Raw genomic sequence first — 20359 nt, forward strand, 5'->3', positions numbered from 1 at the left:
GGCGTAATCAGGTGGAAGGTGTGGTTGGTAGAATAATGTCTCCCCTAAAGATGTCCATACCCGAATCCCAGGAACCTGTGAGTATGTTATTTTACATGGTAAAAGGGACTTTGCAGATGCTATTAATTTCAGATTATTGAGATGGGGAGATTATTCTGAATTATCCAGGTGAGTCCAATGTCATCACAAGGAGAGAGGTAGAGGCAGAAGCGAGACAAAAATGTGATAATGGAAGCAGAGGTGGGAGAGAGAAAGATTTGAAAGAGCTTGGCTGCTAGCTTTACAGATGGAAAAAGGAGCCACAAGACAAGAAATGCACACAGCTTCTAGTGCAGGAAAAGCCAAGGATTCTCTCCTGGAGCCTCCAGAAGGAACATGGCCTTTGATTTTAGCCCAGTGAGGCCCACATGAGACTTATGTAAGTTTGTGTTGTAAGTTTGTGATAATTTGTTATGGCAGCAATAGGAAATGAATCCAAGAGTAAGGGGGAGCATTAGAAAAGGAAGTTGATGGGGTGAAGGGCATGCTCCCAGACACTTAAAAAAGTAGGTTTTGACCTTCCATCAGATTCTTATCTCCCTGCTACCTGATGCTAAGGTGCTGCTTCATACTACAGGTACCATCACCAACGATTTGTGCTGGAGAGGTCCCAAGACTGGAATTCTGAAATCACTTTTCCCATAAAATAGAATTATAGAAAATTACATATAGTAAATACTTTACGCTCTGTGGGTCTTATGGTCTCTGCCACAGTTACTCAACTTTTGCCATTGTAGGGCAAAAACAGCCATAGACCCTACATAAACCAAAATTCCAAAAATTTTATCTATGACATGAAAAGTCAAGGCTCATATAATTTTATGTGTAGAAAATATCCTTCCTTCAAATTTTTTTCAACTATTTAGAAATGTAAACATAATTCTTAGCTTGCAAGTCATACAAAAACGGGCATCAAGCTGCTTTTGGCCCACTGGCTGTTGTTTGCCAACCCCTGATGTAGAGATTAGGGTCATGTAGTGCCCTACACATATTTGTGTAGCATCTACAGCCATATTCCAGCAACCCAGTCCTAGGGCCTTGCATTATCAGCCATATACAACAGCTAGATTCAGGAGGGCAAGACCCTTGTCTGGCTTATTCATTTTGATGTTCTCGGTATCTAAGGCAGTACCTGGCACTTAACAGCCACTGAATAAATATTTGTCAATCTAGGGACTAATGAACCAGCCACATCATGAGTTAAATAAATTGGAAACCTAACCAACCCATACAATGTTGTATATATGTGGGAAACTGTATTCTGGATTCGAATAAACCATTAAGAGACAGTCTTTTGAAATAGCCTGTTGATAAGCCAAGAAAAACCCACGCCAGTACATGAGGGGAGAAAATAAATGTGATAATAAGTGATGCGGGGAAGAGTTAATCCGTGATACCTATACCCACCCATCAGACTTCATAGGAGCAGTAAGACATGAACACAAAGGTCATAGTCTCCCTTTGACTCTCATGGCATGGACCATAAAGTGATAAACAAGCACCCAGGAAGGGCACCAAAGCCTACCAGCACAGTCTAGAATATGTTTCTGGTGGTTTCTCAAGGCTCACATGCATGGTCCAGACCAGCATTTTTCTTTGGTGACTGTTTATCTTATAAATGAATGACTCATTTGAAGGCTTTCTGAATCTAGTCTTTTGAGTGATCATCATGGAATTTTTTTAAGGATTGAAAATGGATGATTTCAAATTTGTTTAGATTTTATAAATGTAGATGAAATTGAAATTCATCCAATGTCTCTGGATAGACTAAAGACCTTGGCAGTTGTAAAAACATCTTTCTATTCTAGGGTACTATGTGACAGCATTAATAAAGGGCAGCAATATGATAAAATGATATAGGATAATGGTCCTTGGTGGGGTAATGTTGCCCCCAGTGAGCATTTAGCAATGTCTGGAGACATTTTTGGTTGTTATAACTGGGGCAGCGTTTGATATTGGCAGCTAGAAGATAGAGGCTAGGGATGCTGCTAAGCACCTTATAATGCACAGGACTACTGCCCAAAATCAACAACTATCTGGATCAACATGTCTACAGTGCAGAAGTTGAGAAACCTTGGTTTAGCATAAATAAGTCTGCTGTTAAGCCCAGATTACATATAATCTCCTTAAAATGATGGTGCTGGAAATATTAACAATTATTTATATATTTTGTTTATCATAAAAATATGCACTATATATTTGTTTATATATCATGCATTACTATGTGTATTTTACATGTATTTTTCTACATATTATACACATAAACAGAATCATAGGGCTTATTTTAAGCTAGTATTAATAAGTACAAACACTAAAAACCTAATTAAAAGAAGCAAACCAAAAAAAGTTTGAAAACAATAGAGTCTTGATTAACTGGAGAACAACTCACCAAAAGTGTTAACTAAAGAGATTTCCTTCCCACCAGAAGTATATGTCTCTATGTTTAGAAAAAAAGAAGCAAAAGACAAACTAAAACCCAAACAATCTAATATCTATGCTTTATTCAGAAAGTCATTCTTTTGAGCTAAGTTGCATCTTTACAGACTTGATTTTCCCATGAAATAAAATTGATTGAAATAATTTTGGTTTTGTTCTACACCACATTGTTTTATTACATCCTTGGGGCTAGTCTCTAACTGCAGCATCTCTTTAATCTCATCCAACTGTAAACTCCCCAGGGCCAAACAAGGGGTGAGGCAGGGCTGTTCAAAATGTGGTTTGTGGACCCAAGGCATCGGAATCACGTGGGCAGATGATCATTGTTAAACATGTAGGTTCCTTCGGCTCTAAGGTAGATTTAGAGAATTAGAGTCACAGGGAATAGGTCCCAAGCACCTCCATTATAAAGCAGCATCCCCAGATGAGTCTTACTTTTTGCATAATAAAAGTTGAGTCTCACTGGCATGGTGGTGAAGACTTGGATTCAGATAGATAGCAGTTCTTTGGTAAGATTCAGAAAATCTCTGATCATCGGTTTTCTCATTATTAAGATGGAGAAAAGAACAAGACTTAACTCTCAGTTTGTAGGGATAATATCAGACAATACAAATGAATTTCTTGTGGAAGGCTTATAAGCTCCCACAAGACCTGAATAAATGGAAATTTAAGTTATAATTAATATTAATCAACACCACTCTAAATTTGCATCACCATCTGATGTGGTTTGGATGTTTGTCCCCTCCAAATCTCATGTTGAAATACAATCACTAATGTTGGAGGTGGGGCCTGGTGGGAGGTGTTTGCGTCATGAGGGTGGATCCCTCATGAATATCTTGGTGCTGTCCTTGCAATAGTGAATTCTTGCTCTGAGTTCATGTGAGACATGGTTTTTTAAAAGGGCGTGACACTTCTTCCCTCTCTCTCTTGCTTCTGCTCTTACCATGTGACAGGCTGGCTCCCCGTTGCCTTCCATCCTGAGTACAAGTTACCCAAGGGCATTACTAGAAGCTGAGCAGATGACACCACCATGCTTCCTGTATAGCCTGCAGAACTGTGAACCAATTAAACCTCTTTTCCTTTCTTTATAAATTACGCAGTCTCAGGTATTTTTATGGTGATACAAGAAGGACCTAACACAGCATCTTAACTTGGAAGTATTAGAGACACCAAAAACTCTTAAGAAATGTGTGCTGAATTACACAGCAAGTTTTACAAGGTGATAAGAGATAGAGAAGGAGGTAGCACAGGGTGAGGGGAATAGGAGTGCTGCATGAGCTACCAGGACAGCCTTACAGAGAACATGATTTTTGCACCAACCCTTAAGGAGGTGAGGGAATGAGCCAGGCAGGTTTTGGGAGCCCAGCAGCCCAGGCAGAGACTGGTTGACATAGGTATAGCATAGCCTGGTGGCTAAAAGCAAGGGGTGGCAAGCTGGGCTGCCTGAGTTTGAGTCCCAGTTTTGCCACTTACTAGCCAGTCATGTGGCTTTTTAGCAAGCTACTTACATTCCCCATGCCCCATTTTCCTCATCTATGAAATGGGGATGATGATAGGGATTTTGCTGATACAAGCTGACTAGCCGGGGAGCCAAGTACTGCCTACTGATTGTTTTCATAAATCAAGTTTTACTGATTTATGAAAACCACAGCCACACTCATTCATTGTTATTTTCTGTGGCAGCCTACAGGCCACAATTGCAGAGTTGAGTTGTTGCAACAGAGACTGCACAGTCCATGAAGCTGCCCTTCCGTAAAGGTAACCATCTGGCCCTTTATGGAAAAAGTTTGCTGACCCCTGGACTGGACTAAAAGTGAAGACACATCTATGATTAGGATCTGCCTTTTGCCATCACTATTTTCCTCCTCTCCTAAGATTTTGTCTCTGAGAAACATCCCAGAGAGCCTGTAAAAAAAAAATCAAACAACATAATTTAGCATGTTAGAAAATATGCAAATACTAGCATGAAATAGAAGTGGTTATCTGCAAATGGCCTGTTCACCTGGGTTACCGATAAACTAAAGAAGTAGAAATGAACATTGTCAAACCCAGGGCTGGGCTAACACCATCTAAAAAAACAAATGTCACTTACATCTTGTTTCCAGTGGAAAGAACCTTTCCAGTGGTTAGCATAGAGGGGACATACTGGAAGTGCTCAAGGGCAAAAACGTCAGAGCAAAAGGTCAATTTCATTTCTGTGTAGTCCCAGTTGAATTGTGGACTTTTCTAATGGCCATCAATTTAATTCTCAGTTCTAAGCTTCTCTCGAGTCTTGGATGGGAGGAAGAAGGTAGGATGGCCTGCACAAATCTCAGGGTTTCAAAAACTGGAAACACTGGCATGAATTAGAAATTTCTTAATGACAGGCCCAGCAGCTGATGGTTCTACTTGTCTTTCTCTAATTAAATTTAGTTTACTGAAATTAGAACGACCTCCGGAGATAGATTAGACCTTGAAGATACTGCTCACATTTATAGATGGTCCGCTCTCTGCTAGTTACTGTTCTAAGCCTTTTATTTATATTATCTCATTTAATTCTTACAACAACCTAAGGACTATGTTACCATCATTATTCCCATATTTCAGATGAAGAAACTGAGGCACAGAACTTAAGTAACTTGCCAAGAGCACACACCAATTAAGTGGCAGAGTTAGGATTTGAAGCCAGGCTTTAGGTTCTGGAATTTAGACTCATAACCACTATATGTATTTCATAACATTTCATGATAAACCAATCCAAACCTCTAACTTTACAAATGAGCAAAGCAGCTGCAGTGGCATAATGGGATCTGGGACATCAGGGTCATGTTCCCCTCTTTCCACCACCAAGCCCTTTCATTATGAGACATACCCTTATAATAATGAAAGCCAGACAGTGTTTAAAAATTCAGAGGCTTAAAGTTTCCTCTTTTGCAAAAGACAGCACAAGCACATCCGATTTATTATTAGCCTTATATAATATCCAAACTGTTCCCCTAAACCCATATTTATCACAGCCACAGCAACTAAAATGTTGCACCCATATTCAAGAAGTTAAGAGGGAAAGATAAACCACTTTACCCTTTCACACTTCAAAACAGCCTGTGCCCGAATCTTTTACAGAAATTAGCTCAATTATGCTGTTCTGTTAATCATGACACAATCCTTTTCTGCTTGAGTTTGCTCATTTCAAGCTGCCACAACATCATTAATCTAAAAATAAGGTTCTCATAAATCCATATTGACACAGATAGTTTTTAGCTGTCACACATCTCAGACACTGATCATTCCAGTTTTCTTCCTAAATCACAAGATGGATGTGAAAGAATCACAAAATTTTATCACAATTGTTTTCTGAAAAAGTAGTGTAAGTATAGATATTTATATTGCTTACCCATAAATTATAATCAGTCGCGTCTTTGCTGTCCTCTCTAATCTAACTGAACTAAGCTTGGAGTAGGAAGTTGAGTCTGTTTTAAAAAAATTATTTTTTTGGTAAAAAATGCATCCTGAAATGGCAGATCATATTGAATGTCTGAGAAATGGCCCAGCTGGCATAGCTGTGACTCCCACGATACCTTTTGTTGCCAGAGACCTCCGCTACTGTGAATCCTGGGACCAAAAATATGCAATCTTTTCATCGGATCATTGAGAAGTTCCTGTCCTTTCAGAACAGAGGCAGGCTGTGTCCCTGAGTAAGTGCACAAATGAGTGAGTGCGTGTGTTTGTATGTGTGTGTGCCTGTGTGTGTGTGTGTGTGTGTGTGAGAGAGAGAGAGAGGGTGAGAGAGAGAGAGAGTTGGGGAGGAGGAAAGAGGGGAGGGAAGGGACAAAAAGAATGAGAGAAATTGAAACTGGATTTCCTGTTCTTATTTTAATAAGAGTATTTTGAAGAAATATACTCGAGTTAGAAAAGGATTCCTCTAAAAAAAATCCTCTTTTCCACAGGGATCTACAAACGGTAATTGGCTTGTAACTGTGCAAACTGTCCTTATTAGGAATCAACCAAAGAATGTTGGAAGCCACTGGTGAAACCCCTGAGAGCAAGATAAAGCACATAGGATGCCTTCTTTGTTTAGGACAAATTCTCAGTTCTTAAATTATATTTTAAAACTACTGACTCCATTTTTCTAACACTCGCCACACACACTAAAAAGCAAAAGTTTTCATTCTCTTTCACACTGAAGCATAACACATGCTCTGTATTTTATCCTCTTTGTGGGACAGCAGTCCTTGAGAAGTTGTTCATTTCCTGAACAGAGGGTGTGGAGGTCAGAGTGAATATACCCACATGGCCATATCTAAGAGGGTTCAGGTTGGGGTGGGGGTTGGGGGTGGCATCCATGAAGAGCAGAGAGAAAAGGGAAGATTAATTCCAATCGCGAATTACCTTGATCTCCATGCATTCCACATGGCACTGAACCAAATACAACTCGAAAAGACATCTTTGTTTCCCAGTCAATAGGAAGTTATAGTTCTCTCATGGGTCTCAAGTGAATTCCAACAAAAGAATCACTGTGATTATAATTTACAAACCGGGAAATGATTTCATGGAAGATCTTGCTGATTCAAAATTAAGGACTCGGTATGCTTTTACTAGGATTCTGTGAAACTAATCATGTAAGCCACACATAGCCTCTGCTGCTGCTGCTGCTAAGGAAGGAATTTTAAAGCAGTAAAATATTCCAGGTGGTTTTCTTTACTAGAATGATTAAACTTAAACAGAGATTCAGAGTAAAATCTACCTGTTACTGCACATACCTCCACCACCACTATCCTAAAAACTCTGATGTTGAAAATACGCATTATTCCAGTAGACAGTCAACATGGCTCATACTGGATACTCATCAATGGAAGTTACATCCTCATTTAAAGATATCTAATATCTTAATATCAATATATCTAATATCTTAATATATTATTTCACATGAAATTGATAAATATGCAATTCATTTTTTATTATTAGTCAAATGATCCTTTAGTTTATAAATAGATGACAGCAACATGTAGTTCTGACTGAGCACTTACTAAGTGTCAGGCATTGTTTTAGGCATTTTGCGGGCACTGACTTATCTAACCATCAAAATAATTCTTAGCAGTACGTTACATTATTATCCTCATATTACAGATGAGGAAACAGAAGCGCAGAGGAGTTAAGTGACTTGCTCAAAGATTCACAGCTCATAAGTAATGCGGCTGTCATCCCAACCACTATGAGCTTACAAATTAACTGGAAGACAAAACCACAGTTCAGAGTCAGTACTAGTAGGAGCCATGTTATAAGTATCTAATAAGGAAGAGACAGTGATGAAATAAGAATGTTTACCTAAGACTAGAGTGGTCTGTTAAATCAGTTATTTGATGGAGACATACACTGTCAGGTCAATAAATGTTTCGTAAGAAGGTGACTAAGTGAATAATCTCAAATAATCCCGAGAGACAACATCTTGTGAAATTCCTAGTCTGTTTTAAGAGTGGAAGCAAGGCAGGCCTTAAGAGGAAGCGCAGAAATAATGGAGAAGGTGTGTATATTTGGTATTCTTTGGAAAATGCATTCAAACCAGAAAAACAAAACATAAAGATAAGGAATCCTTTTTAAGATTTAAATAACAACTCTTTAAGTAAAACCAATAAGAGACCAAAGAGTCACTGAAAGAGCCTTGGAAATAAATATCAGGAAGCAATTAAAAGGTTCCATCTGTGGAAGAGTTTTGCTAATCACAAAAAATGCTGAGAGCACAATGGTCATTTTTTTCCCATTTAACCCTCCATATCTAAGCATACCAAGAAACAATTTATAGCCTAAGAATCTATGCCATTAAGCATTCATTCCACCTTCTTCTTGGCTCTTATTCTGGATTATTTCTGTTTATATCACTGGTGATATTTTGCACATTTAAGGCAAAAATATCATAGAATCACTGTCAAACTTTTTGAGTGAACACATTTCTGATTACAGTACTCTTTTGCCTAAAACCCTTTGATGTCTCCTCCTTAGCTCCAGGACAAAGTCCAAATTCCTTAGCCTGGTATCCAGTGCGGTGTGCTTTTACTTAGATGGAATAAAATCAAATAGCCACTACATAATAGTGAATGATAACAGTAGAAGTTTACTGAGCATGTATTAGGTGCTAAGCACTTTATGTGTGCCATGTATTCACTGCCTCCAACAATTTCATTTTATAGAGGAAGTGATGGAGGCACAGAAATGGATGGCGCACAGTGAGAAAAACACTGACTGCTCATGAAGCCCGTAGCCCCTTTTTCGTGGGCATTCAGCTAGTCTACATTTCCCAGCCTCTCTTGCAGTTAATAGTGGTCATATGACTGGAGTCTAGCTAATGGAATGTCAGAGGAAGTGACAAGCTTCATTTCTAGCCCCAGTCCATAAAAACCTGGAGACAGCATCCAGGCAACCTGCATAGCCATGTGTGGTAGTCCCAGGAGTGGACCACATTTTTCAGTGTTCTTTGCCTAGTGTAGTCCCCTGCCCTTCAAGCCCGCCTGGCTCTATGAGTTACTTTAACCAACTGAATGTGGCAGAAGGGGATGCCAAGCCCATTCTGGACCTGAGACATAAGAAGGCATGGAAACTTCTGCTTTTGCATTCATAGGACCCTTGAGCCCCCATGACATAGGTGTAGCCACTATGTTGAAGAGACCACGTGGAGAGGCAATATAGCCAGCGTGAAAGGTTTAGTTGCCCCAGTGTCTCAACCTAAATCCAGCCCACCCTACCTCCAGCTGAATGAAAGGAAGAAGCAGCCCAGGTTCAGAATCATTGCTTGGAGCACAGCTGTCCCACCAACTGTGGCCAATCTAACAGTATGAATGACAAATAGACTTATGTTGTGAAATTTGGGGATGTATCTGATATAGCAGCTGACCTCACTTTCCTGAACTTCCCATATGAACACAGATAATAAATCTAAGCAGCCTGATCTGGAGCCCTTGCACTTGAAACTCCTCCTATACTTCTCCCCACTGAACGACATCATGACTCATTTCGTCCCTTCCTACATTCTCACTTGGAAAGAGAGTAGTTGATCAACTGGATGGTAAAGTAAAAATTGCTCTTTATATATTGTTTTGCTGAGCATGTAGAAAGTCTTTAATATAAAAGAAGACAAATATATTTCTAATGACATCCTTCAGATTTTGAATAATATATAGCCAATGGTTAGAAATAGGTAATGCTTTTATCTTTCAAAATCATGACTGACTCTAATAAAATGGCACAGTGAAATTTCATTTAGATTATATTCATTACTGATAAACCTTCCATTGGTCCTGGTAACCTTTTTTGAGTGTAGCATAGAGTTCGCATGTAAGGTCTTAATATTTTTTTAAGACTGTATATAAAAATGCAAATTGTGAGAGACATTTTAGTTCATCTGCTGCCTTACAGTGCTCAGTGAAAATGTGGTACCATCAGTTTAACCATCAGACTCTATCTTTGTATTGCTCAGAACTTCCAGGGGCTAGGTGATAAGCCAATGTATATTCTCTCATTGCTGCCATTTGCTTCCTTAACTGTAGCTGTCCGTCCTTTTCCCATTCCTAGCACCCTGACCTTGGTCTATTTGCTAGCGTCCTTCTGATGCTACTGTGACCTATTTGCACGGAGAGAATGTTTTGGATCCTTCAGATCTAAACTCTACCATCAAAGCAAATCTAGTAACTGGAAAGCTATTTAAGACCATGAATCTGAAACAGTCAAAACCACAATAAAGAACAACTAAAATTTACTGAGTACTTATTGTCTCCATGAATATGCTATCCTCTAGGAGGCAGGCACTAGAATTATCTCTATTTTGCAGATAAGAAAGTTGAAACAAAGAGAGCGTAAAGCGTAAAGAGCTTGCCAGAAGTCACACAACTGGCAAGTAAAGAGTTGGCACTCAAACCCAGGCAGTCTGTTTTCAAATGCAATAATTTTAATCCCTAGGCAATATCACAGCATGCCAGCAACCTTTTCTTTATTCACTTCCTTGGAAGACCTATAAACAAAGTAAGTATGACACAGAGCATCCAACAGAGACTGGAAGGCCTCTCTGCAACTGGGAGAATTTTGGTAAATACATAGACGACAGCTCAGGGCTCAAAGCCCTGTGGAATTGAGACACAGAAATATGCAGAAACAGAGGCAGGGCACCAGGATGAAACAGAGAAAAGAAAGCCAATAGATGGGGCAATGACCTCCAGGAATAAGGAGAGGGACAGGTATTTCATTTAAAGAAAAAAGGAACAGCCATGTTAGAAAACCTCCTGGATGCCAGATCCTTTACAAGTAGAACTAGCCACTCTCAGTTTTAGGTAGGGGTGTAACACCATGAAAGAGATGTTTTAGGAAAGATGAATGAGGCCGAGTGGTGCAGAACTGATAGGAAGGGGATAAAGAGGGGAAGCAAACTGAGTCTACAATGTAACCGGTAAACGGAGGCTCTACCTGTGGAATGAACTGATAAGAAGCGAGTCTAGGCAGCAATAAAACAAGCTGACTCTAGGAATTCTTTCTTTATGAGAGTCCCTCTCTTTTTCCAATAAATATGGATCCCCAGAAAATTAAGCCCAAGATTATAGCTGGAGAAATACCTTTGAGTACAGAGTGTGAAATTTGCATCTCATTTTAGGTGCCCAGGAGGGTTGACCTAGAGAAAAGCATTTTATCTTGATTCTTATGGAGAAATCTGTATGTCGCTGGTTCTACCACACTGCAGAGAATGGTACTTATTTTGTAGCTGCTCCTTCTACTCATGTAGTGAGGAACGCTGAGTTATAAGGTTGGATGCTTCAGGTTTCTTGAAATAAGAAGGAAACTCAGATAAGAGGGCATTCATTCTAGGTAAGATGTCATGTGAACTCTTTGTAGGGCAGGTCATTTATTCTGTTATGGGTATATTCACTGCTCATTAAACATGGAATGGATTTCAGAGCAAGATTACCTAAAAGATACAGGGATGCTGAAGTACTGTCACCTCAAACTGAAGAACCCAATCCCAAGTCAGATATTTACAAATCAGCAGGATATAAAACAAGCCTTAAGGATAGAAGAATATCGTATTTAGGAGTTTGAAAACTCTTAGGCCAAACAAACTAGGCAAAATAAAAAATGCCAAAGTGAATTCCTTTCCACTTTCTCATTTCAATGCTATATTTGGTGACATTGTGTTTCATCAATTGCACTTTGGCACTTTGCAAAAGTCTCTTCTCAGTGGGGTTCTTCTCTAATGAGAAAGGAAAACAATTTCCTCAAAATTACATGCGACTTCATAAACATATTAAGTTAATAAATTAATTTTGGATATCATCAAATATATAGACATTGCTTCTAATCTGTTGCCTAAAATGTGAGCTGTGGACAATGAGCCTGTCGGTTTTACTGTAAGATAATTTATCCTATTAAACTCTTTTAATAAGTAATTCAAAATCTGCATGAATTGTTGTACCACTTCATTCTAAGTGGGGAAAAGCAAGTTATTCATTTTTAGTTGCAGTCTGGTAGTTAACTCATCTAAACCTTGTAGAGTAAATGAGCAAGCAAGCTGCTTTAAATAAAAATATATGCGGCTACATTTCTAGGCTGCAGAAAAAGTCTAGCATTAATGATATTTTCAGAATCATCTTCCAAAGCAAAATGACCTCAGATACAAGTGGTGATACATTTTAGAACAAACATATTCTCTAAGGACCAACAGTTCTCTAAGTTCATTGCACATTATAATTACTTGCTGTAGTTTTCAAAAATTTTTATGACCATGTCCCTCTCCCCAAGAACAGCATGGTCCAATAGACTCTTCTATAATAATGGACATTTTTGTTAACAGTACTAATTGCTAAGGTGGCTACTAGCCACCCGTGGCTAATGAGCACTTGAGATATGGCCAGAGAAACTGAATATTGAATTGGTAATTGTATTTAATGTTAATTGATTCAAATTTAAATTACCACAGGTGGATAGTGGCTACTGTATTGGACAGCACAGGTATAGACCAAGTCAATTAGACTGTCTGGGGTTGGGGCTCAGACAATGACATATTTATAAAGCTTTCCCCAAAATTCTAAGGTGCAGTCCAGGTTGAGAACCATTGTAATGGCCAGAGCTTAATGAAACTATCAGGGAAGACAAATTCCTTGAACTTTTTCCAGGATCCATAACTTTTCTCCAAATTCCACTAAGAATTTGTCATGTACCTTTGCTTCCCTCCCTCCTGCCTCCACTCCTCACTTCTTGCACCCTTCCACATACTCATGTGATGACTGCACTCTCCATATATTCCTTCATTGACTGATTCTGCCAGATTTCTCCCACACCGAGAGCATAACGTGCCCTCATCTCAAAGCTCAGATTCTTTTTTTCCTTTCTCTTCCATTGACAGCAGAAAGAAAACTTAACAATGCTACCAATTAAGAGATTAAGTCTCCAAGCACATACATCCATAATTTAAAATTGTTTTTCACGTGCACAGGCTTGATCCAGATGTCACTTTCCATGAGCTCTGCCATAGATGTGATGGGGAATATTTTGAACAGTAGCACAGTTAAGCAGCTTTCATCTTATCTGTTCATTTTGCCACTGTTTCATTCAAATGGGATGCAGTGTTATAGCACAGTGGTTACAGGGAGGACTCTCCTTCTGGCTGCCTGTGTTTGAATTCAAGTTCAGCATATAACTAGCCATGTGAGTATCCAACCCTTTTAAGCCTCAATTACCTGCTCTGTAAAGTGGAGATAAAAATAGTCCTGTAGGGAGGAGAGAGCTATGCATGTAACACTTATGATAAATGAAAGTGTCACATGCGCTGATAGACCCAGGTTTTGATTGCTTTTTCCCTACACCCCTCCCCAAACCTCACCCTTTTTTTTTGGTAAATAAAGCAAATAGCGGGGCCAACTTTTGAAGGAGAAAGTCATGAAATCCCTAAAAGCATGTTCCAAGTATTTGATAAATTAACGTGGCAATATGAAGACCATTTTGAAAACAGTTACAAAAAAATCAATTATATGGTAATCTGATTTTTAAAAATTATTAAAAATTTTTATTTTAATGAGTCATTTTTCTTGACCTCCATGCCACCAGTTAATATTAATAGGATGGACAAGGAAGGGTATGCTGTAAACATAGCTACATTTTATTTCATTTGTAAAAAAAAAAAAAAACCAGTAGACTCAGAATTCCAGAATTCAGTGATATGAACATAAAGAACATGATGTCCAATGTTCAAGTACATAATCGCTTTGTTGACCTTTTGGTAATTTTAACTGTTGTACCCTAACAACATGTTCCCATGTCATTTTCACTCATGGGCATTACTGATTTGTGCACGTTCACATTTTCTACACAGAGTTTTGCTGCTTCTTTCTTGTTAAGTATCCATCTATGGGTAGATTTTTTTTTTTAACCTAAGAAACTACAAAATTACAACCCATTAGCAACATAAAAATTTGTAGTCACCACAACTACTAATTAGTGGTGCACAGTAAGGATTATTCATCAGTGACTCACAGCACAGATAAAATAAGCTGAGAGCTATGTCCTGGATCTAAATCCAAAAGATTTAGATATGTGGGGAATGACTATCATCTCTTGTACATATAGTGTGTACCCATTATTATTCCAGTCCCTTATGGTGTACTCATGGTTTTAATCATTAAACAATCTTAAAATGTGAGGTTTATTAATATGCCCATTTTATAGATGAAGAAATCAAAGCACAGGGCAGTCAAGTAACTTGTCCCAGGACACATATTGCAAGTGGCATGGCTGAAATTCAAACTCAGGGACCTTAGTCCTGAGTTTGTGGTCTTAACCACTATCCTATGCTACTTTTCTGCACCTTGCTCTCCTACTCAAGAAAATTCATCAAAATAACTGTATGAGGTGGTTCTAGGCTCACCTCTAATTCTCTCTCATTTAGTTTTCTTACAAATATTCTAAAGTTTGTAACTTAATTATTATAGGTAATAAATTACTTCTAACACATTGACTGAGGCATGCCTTGACCTTGAGGTGGCAACTGTTGACTTAAAGCAAGGTCAGCAAAGGACAGCCTCAGGCCTATTTTTGTAATCAAATTTTATTGGAAAACAACCACACCCACTCATTTACCTATTGCCTGTGGCTGCTTTTCCGATACAACAGCAAAGTTGTGTAGTTGCAACACAGACAGTATGATCCGCAACACCTAAAATGTTTTCTATCTGATTCTTTACAGAAAAAGTTTGCCGACCCCAGATCTGGACCCACTGAAAAGAAATCACCAGATATATGACATAGGGGATGACAATGTTCACATTTCATGGTGGAGCATTTCACTATTTCAAACAGCAAAGGAACCACATTTTTTTTCTGTTTCTTTTTTTAATTAATTTTAAGTTCCAGGGTACATGTGCAGGATGTGCAGGATGTGCAGGTTTGTTACATAGGTAAACATGTGACATGGTGGTTTGCTGCACCTATCAACCCATCACCTAGGTATTAAGCCCAGCATGTATTAGCTATTTATCCTGATGCTCTCCCTCCCCCAACCCCACCACCGGACAGGACCCAGTGTGTGTTGCTCCCCTTCCTGTGTCCAGGAACCACATGTTTTTAAAACTATGTTTGTGACATCTCTGTATGTATGAGCAGATGGGTCCACAGAGATCACTCAATGTCTAATTTTCTTTTACGCACATAATGAGAAAAAGCTCAGGGAGAAAAAGTGAAATCAGTAGCATGGACTTTAGTATTTGGTATGAGCTACTTATTAGGAATCAGCATTTCTTCCAAGTATTCTTGAAAGAAAAGACATTCATACTAGAGTGATGCCTATCAAATCCACTATGGCCGGCCTGAGAAACTTGTAATTAAAAACTACAAACATTATAGATTTGTCTCCATATTAAATAGATTTAACTATCTCTACATCTATTATATTTAATGTATTTAAAGTAATATATATGTATCTCTTGACTATTATATATTTATTATATGATGAATTATATATGTGACATATTTCTATCTTATATAGACAAATATTTATAATAGGTATGTGATAATACACAGTGGGTAAAGGGTACATATGCAAATGCATCTTGCTTTAAGTAAACCAATTATTTGAAAATACACACAATAAAATTAGGGGCAATGATTCTGTGGTTCAAATACATCAGTATGGGTTCCCTGCAGTGACCCAGGAAAACTGAAGCAAAATCATTTTTAACATTGCTTCCTATGTCTCTCCTACTCACACTCAGAAAGTCACCAGTTTCTGTGGATCCCACCTCATTAAAAACTGTCCTTTCCTTTAACACTTCCTCTCTGGGAATGTCCACCAGCACTTCCACACTCTTGTAGGCTCTCTCTCCCTACAAAGCAAAACTCATCTTGTCCCTTCCCTTTTGAAAGCCATCATTGAGGCTCCTAGCTTTCCAGATGAAGTTCTCAACTCTGAGGTGAAAACACAAGATCGCTCAAGATCTGGCCACTGCTTAGCTCTTGGGCTTCACCAAGCCTCACTTACTTCACATCCCTTAATTTCAGCCACATGAAAGAGCCCAGAGGACTTCATGGTGAGGGTGAGGGGTGCTCTCAGCCCAAATGGCTTCCCCATGCCTTCCTACTCACCTTGTAATGCTTACTGAGCATCACCTCCTCTGAGAAGCCCTGTCGTCCCCCTACAGGGACATTACAAGTGAATCATCACATTAACAAGAAAATCATACCATCTAAAACACAAACAAGTTTACTATGGACCTATAAGGAACACCGAAACATGACCAAAGGAAATTCACCTTATGTTTGTTAAAGAAGGCGAATCTGCTTCTTTCAAGGTTCCAAATGACCTAGACCCTTGAGATGTCTAGACAATCACTTGTGATGTCTCATTGAGGGAGGAAAGAGGAGGGGTGGGAATGTTTAAATGTCAGCTATTTTTCCAGAAAACTCTAACGTCACCGATACGTCCCTCCTATGTAACCATCACACTCATCTCCCCCCAACCCTGCCCCATCTCAGCTATTTTCTTGACTCTTATTTAAACATTGGAAAGCTATTTGATTATCTATATTTGTGCCTTTTCTCCCTGGCTAGACTGTAGGTTCTGGAAGAATAGAAACAGCACTAACATTTTGTGCTTTTGTATATTTGCTGGTTGAAAGAAAATTTGAGGGAGAGTAGCAATTCTGTCTATACAGAAAATCATTTCTGTCTATTAGCATGGAAACAAGACCAGCAGGGAATATTTATATTTAGGACATTTATTTTAAAGTAGCTAAAATCACTTCCAGTAAAAATGCAAAAAAAAGAAAATCTTGCTTCCTGACTTTTATTATTAAGAGACAAACATGTAAAAGGGAAAATTGAAAAGGGAGAAACCAACATGAAGTATGACACCAAATGCAGGTATGACGTGAAAACAAGCCATCTGCACTTACTGGTTCACATCTGATTTTCTAGCTGCCACTTTTCAGATTTATTTTTCAAAAATGTTTTCTCCTCAATATACGACTTTTAAAATGATAAATTACACAGTATTTCACAGACCTGTGTAAATACTTTTGCTCTGATGTATAGAAAATCATGCTTTCTCTGAGCAATGAAGCATATTGAAATTTACATTTTCAAAAATAAATTATAGTAAAATAATAGAAGAGCTTGGACATAAAAATCATATGCCATAAAAGTTACCACTTTAAAGTGTATAGTTCTGTGTTTCTCTTTAGTATACTCATAGATAATGTACAACCATCATCACTGATTCCAAAACATTTTCATCACCCCAAAAGGAAAGCCCATACCCAGTCACTCCCCATTCCCCTCTCACCCCAGCCCCTGGGAACCACTAATCTACTTTCTGTCTCTATGGTTTTGCATGTTTTTGACATTTAATATAAAAGTAGAATCATATAATATGTGGGCTTTTTGTGTCTGGTTTCTTTCACTTAGCATGTTTTTGGAGTTCATCCACATTGTAGCATGTGTCATTACTTCATTCATTCTTATGGCAGGATAATATTCACTGTATAGATATACTAAATTTTGCTTGTCCATTCTTCAGTTGATGGGCATTTGGGTTGTTTCCACATTTTGACTGGTATGAATAAAGCTGCTGTGAATATTCATACACACTTTGTGTGAACGTAGGTTTTCAATGATTTTGGGTATATACCTAGAAGTGGAATTGCTGGATCATATGGTAACTATGTAGCCAAAAACAAAAACAAAAAACGTAGACAACATGACTCCAAATAGCAAGATTCAAACATTTATTTTAGTGCAAAACTTGTTTTCCGCCTCGTTCCATTCACATGAGATATCAACAATTACAAGAAAACTCATGCAATGTTTCCACTTCATATAGATCAGCCATCAGAGCTTTTTCCAAGCTGTGATAAGGAACACAATCCTTCAGTTTCTTTTGCTTTTTACAGTCTGATGAATATGAGTGTCTTGAAAAATTTAGAGGTTTCTAGTATTCTTTTTTTTTTTTAAATTAGCCCTGTAATGGCTATACCACAAAGAGTAGATTAACTAACTTAATCATTTATGTTTATATTTTAACTCTAAAGACTAATTGTTGATATCCAGCACGGCAATTTTACTTGTTAAAGTACAGTTCAGAGTCTAGTTCCTTTCAGGGAGATATTCTTGCCTATATCAGAAGAGAAGCTAAAAAGAATGCTACACAAAATAGTTCAATAGGCTTGCTTTAATTACTCTTGTCCTCTTTGATTTTATTGCTTACTGGGCGAGGAAAAGCCAGAAGAATTTAATACCCCTTACAAGATAGTCATTGCACATTTCATGAGTTGCTAGGGTCAAAAGCAGATGAACAAATGCTGAACTTCTTCCTGGCTCTACAGAACACGACCCCACACCCTCCAGGGTTGAGAAATGGAAGAAGCCACTAGGATAGGTAGTGCAGAATAATATCTCTCACCCCTAAGGTTTCCACACCCTGATTTCTGGAACCTGGGAATGTGTTACCTTACATGGCAAAAGGGACTTTGCCCGTATGATTAAGTTAATAACATTGAGAGGGGGACAGAAGTCTAGATTATCCAGGTGGGCCCAACTTAACCACACAGGCCCTTAAAATAGGACAACCCTTTTCAGCAGAATTCAGAGTTTGAGGGAGATGTGACTATAGAATAATGATCTAAGAGATGTAATATTGCTGGCCTTGAAGCTGGAGGAAGGGGGCCATGAGCTAAGGAGTGTGGGTGGTTTTAGAGCCTCCAGAAGAAATGCAGCTCTGTCAACACCTTGATTTTTGTCCAGTGCAACCTGTGTCAGATTTCTAACCTACAGCACTTTAAGATAATAAATGTGTATTGTTTTATGGCACTAAATTTACGGTAATTTGTCACAGCCATGATGACAGATTAATTCAAAAGAAATCAGAATATTTTTATGCCTGCAAGGGACACATAAATTATTTAATGCAGGATTTTCCAAGCTGTTCCATAATCAAATATATTTGAAAAAGTTGTGCATGGTAGCTTCACCTTAAGTAGTCACAATAAACAATAAGAATAATAGACAAGTCCGGCAGAGGGGAAATCATAACTCGGAGTACCTCCTAAATATACTTGCTATAATCTCACCTCCTTTTATTTTTTATTTTTTTTTTAATTTTCAGACCATCTCTCTATATCGCTCAAATTCCCCAGAATATAGTTGGGACATGCTAAACTAATTCCATCTGCTCAGAACCTGAGGCACAATGGGAAGAAGTGACAAGCCAAGGTGCAGCTTGGCAACACAAAGACATAACCCTGGACTCATACTCTCCATCTGGAGTCCCGTCCAGGATGCCACTCTGTCTTGCTGTATCTGCATCACAGATAATGGCAATAACAAAGGGATGCAGCCACAGTGTGTTTCTTAAGGTTCAGACCTAGCTTAACATGATGACTTGTTTTTCTATTGCCAGAATTTATGAAAGTTAGATCTTTGGTGGGAGAAGAGGGTATCAGGTGAAAATCAACCCAACAAAGCTCCTAACAGATAAATTTTTCTACTTAATAATATCAAAAACAATACAGCTGCTTTAGCACTGAATATATTTTATTATTTAAGATAAAAGCATTCAACACACTATTGAAAGTTTACTAACTTCATATTAACAAGAGTAATACAATAAAATATTTCCCCACAGTGATTTATCCTGTTCCTAAAAATGCCTAATTCTGCTGCCGAAGTCTATTTTCCACAAATTCTAGTTTCCAAATGTTAACTTGAGAAGGAACAGAGAGAGACAACCAAATGCCATTGTCTTCCATCATAGCACTTAATGTTTTCTCCACATTTCCATTTCCCATTGCCTGTTCCAAGAGTTATGAGCCCCTTGTCCTTTGATGTTTTTTCAGATATGCATTATCCTCATCCTTTTTCCAGGATACACAATGGGACCCTTTCTTCCACCCCTCCATTTTTTTTAATAATAATAAAGATTATGACTAATAAACCTAACAACTTTCGACACTTATTTTTTTTTGCCAAAGACTATGCCAAGTGCATCACATTAATAATCTCATTTAATCTCAACAACAACCAATTGAGGTAAATATTACTATTAATATCTATATTTTACAGATGAGCCAAATGAGGCAGAGAACTTAGGTACTTTGTCCTAGGTCACATAAAAAGTGGCTGAGCCAGAATCTGAACATAATCTGATTTAGAGCTGGGGTCTTCTATAAGCACTAGCTTAGTAGTCCTCTACTGGGGTGATTCTGCCCCTCAAGGGACATTTGCCATTGCCTGGAGACATTTTTGGTTGTCACAACTGAGGAGGAAAGTGCCAGTTGTGATGGGTGGAGTCCAGGGATGCTTCTCAACATCCTACAGTGCACAGAACGGCCCCCACAGCAAAGAATGATCCCACCCTAAATGTCAACAGTTCCAAGGTTGGGAAACA

General features: G+C 38.4%; 1 protein-coding gene across 6 annotated transcripts in view; it reads right to left on the reverse strand.

Annotated features, from left to right (window-relative positions):
• The window catches only part of ARHGAP6 (Rho GTPase activating protein 6), a 524611-nt gene that overhangs the window by 122452 nt on the left and 381800 nt on the right, over positions 1-20359 (reverse strand). Inside the window, exon 1 of one of the 6 annotated variants that reach the window (XM_054676329.2) lies at positions 6033-6494. The exons of 4 other annotated variants lie outside the window; for them this stretch is intronic. In XM_054676329.2, the coding sequence (XP_054532304.2) occupies positions 6033-6095 (63 nt within the window). In that variant the 5' untranslated portion in view covers positions 6096-6494. Of the gene's footprint in view, positions 1-5848; positions 6495-20359 lie in introns of those variants that run through there. One more of the 6 variants, XM_001143451.6, reaches the window with a different exon arrangement.

Source organism: Pan troglodytes, chromosome X (genome assembly GCF_028858775.2).
Source record: "Pan troglodytes isolate AG18354 chromosome X, NHGRI_mPanTro3-v2.0_pri, whole genome shotgun sequence".
Lineage (NCBI taxonomy): Eukaryota > Metazoa > Chordata > Mammalia > Primates > Hominidae > Pan > Pan troglodytes.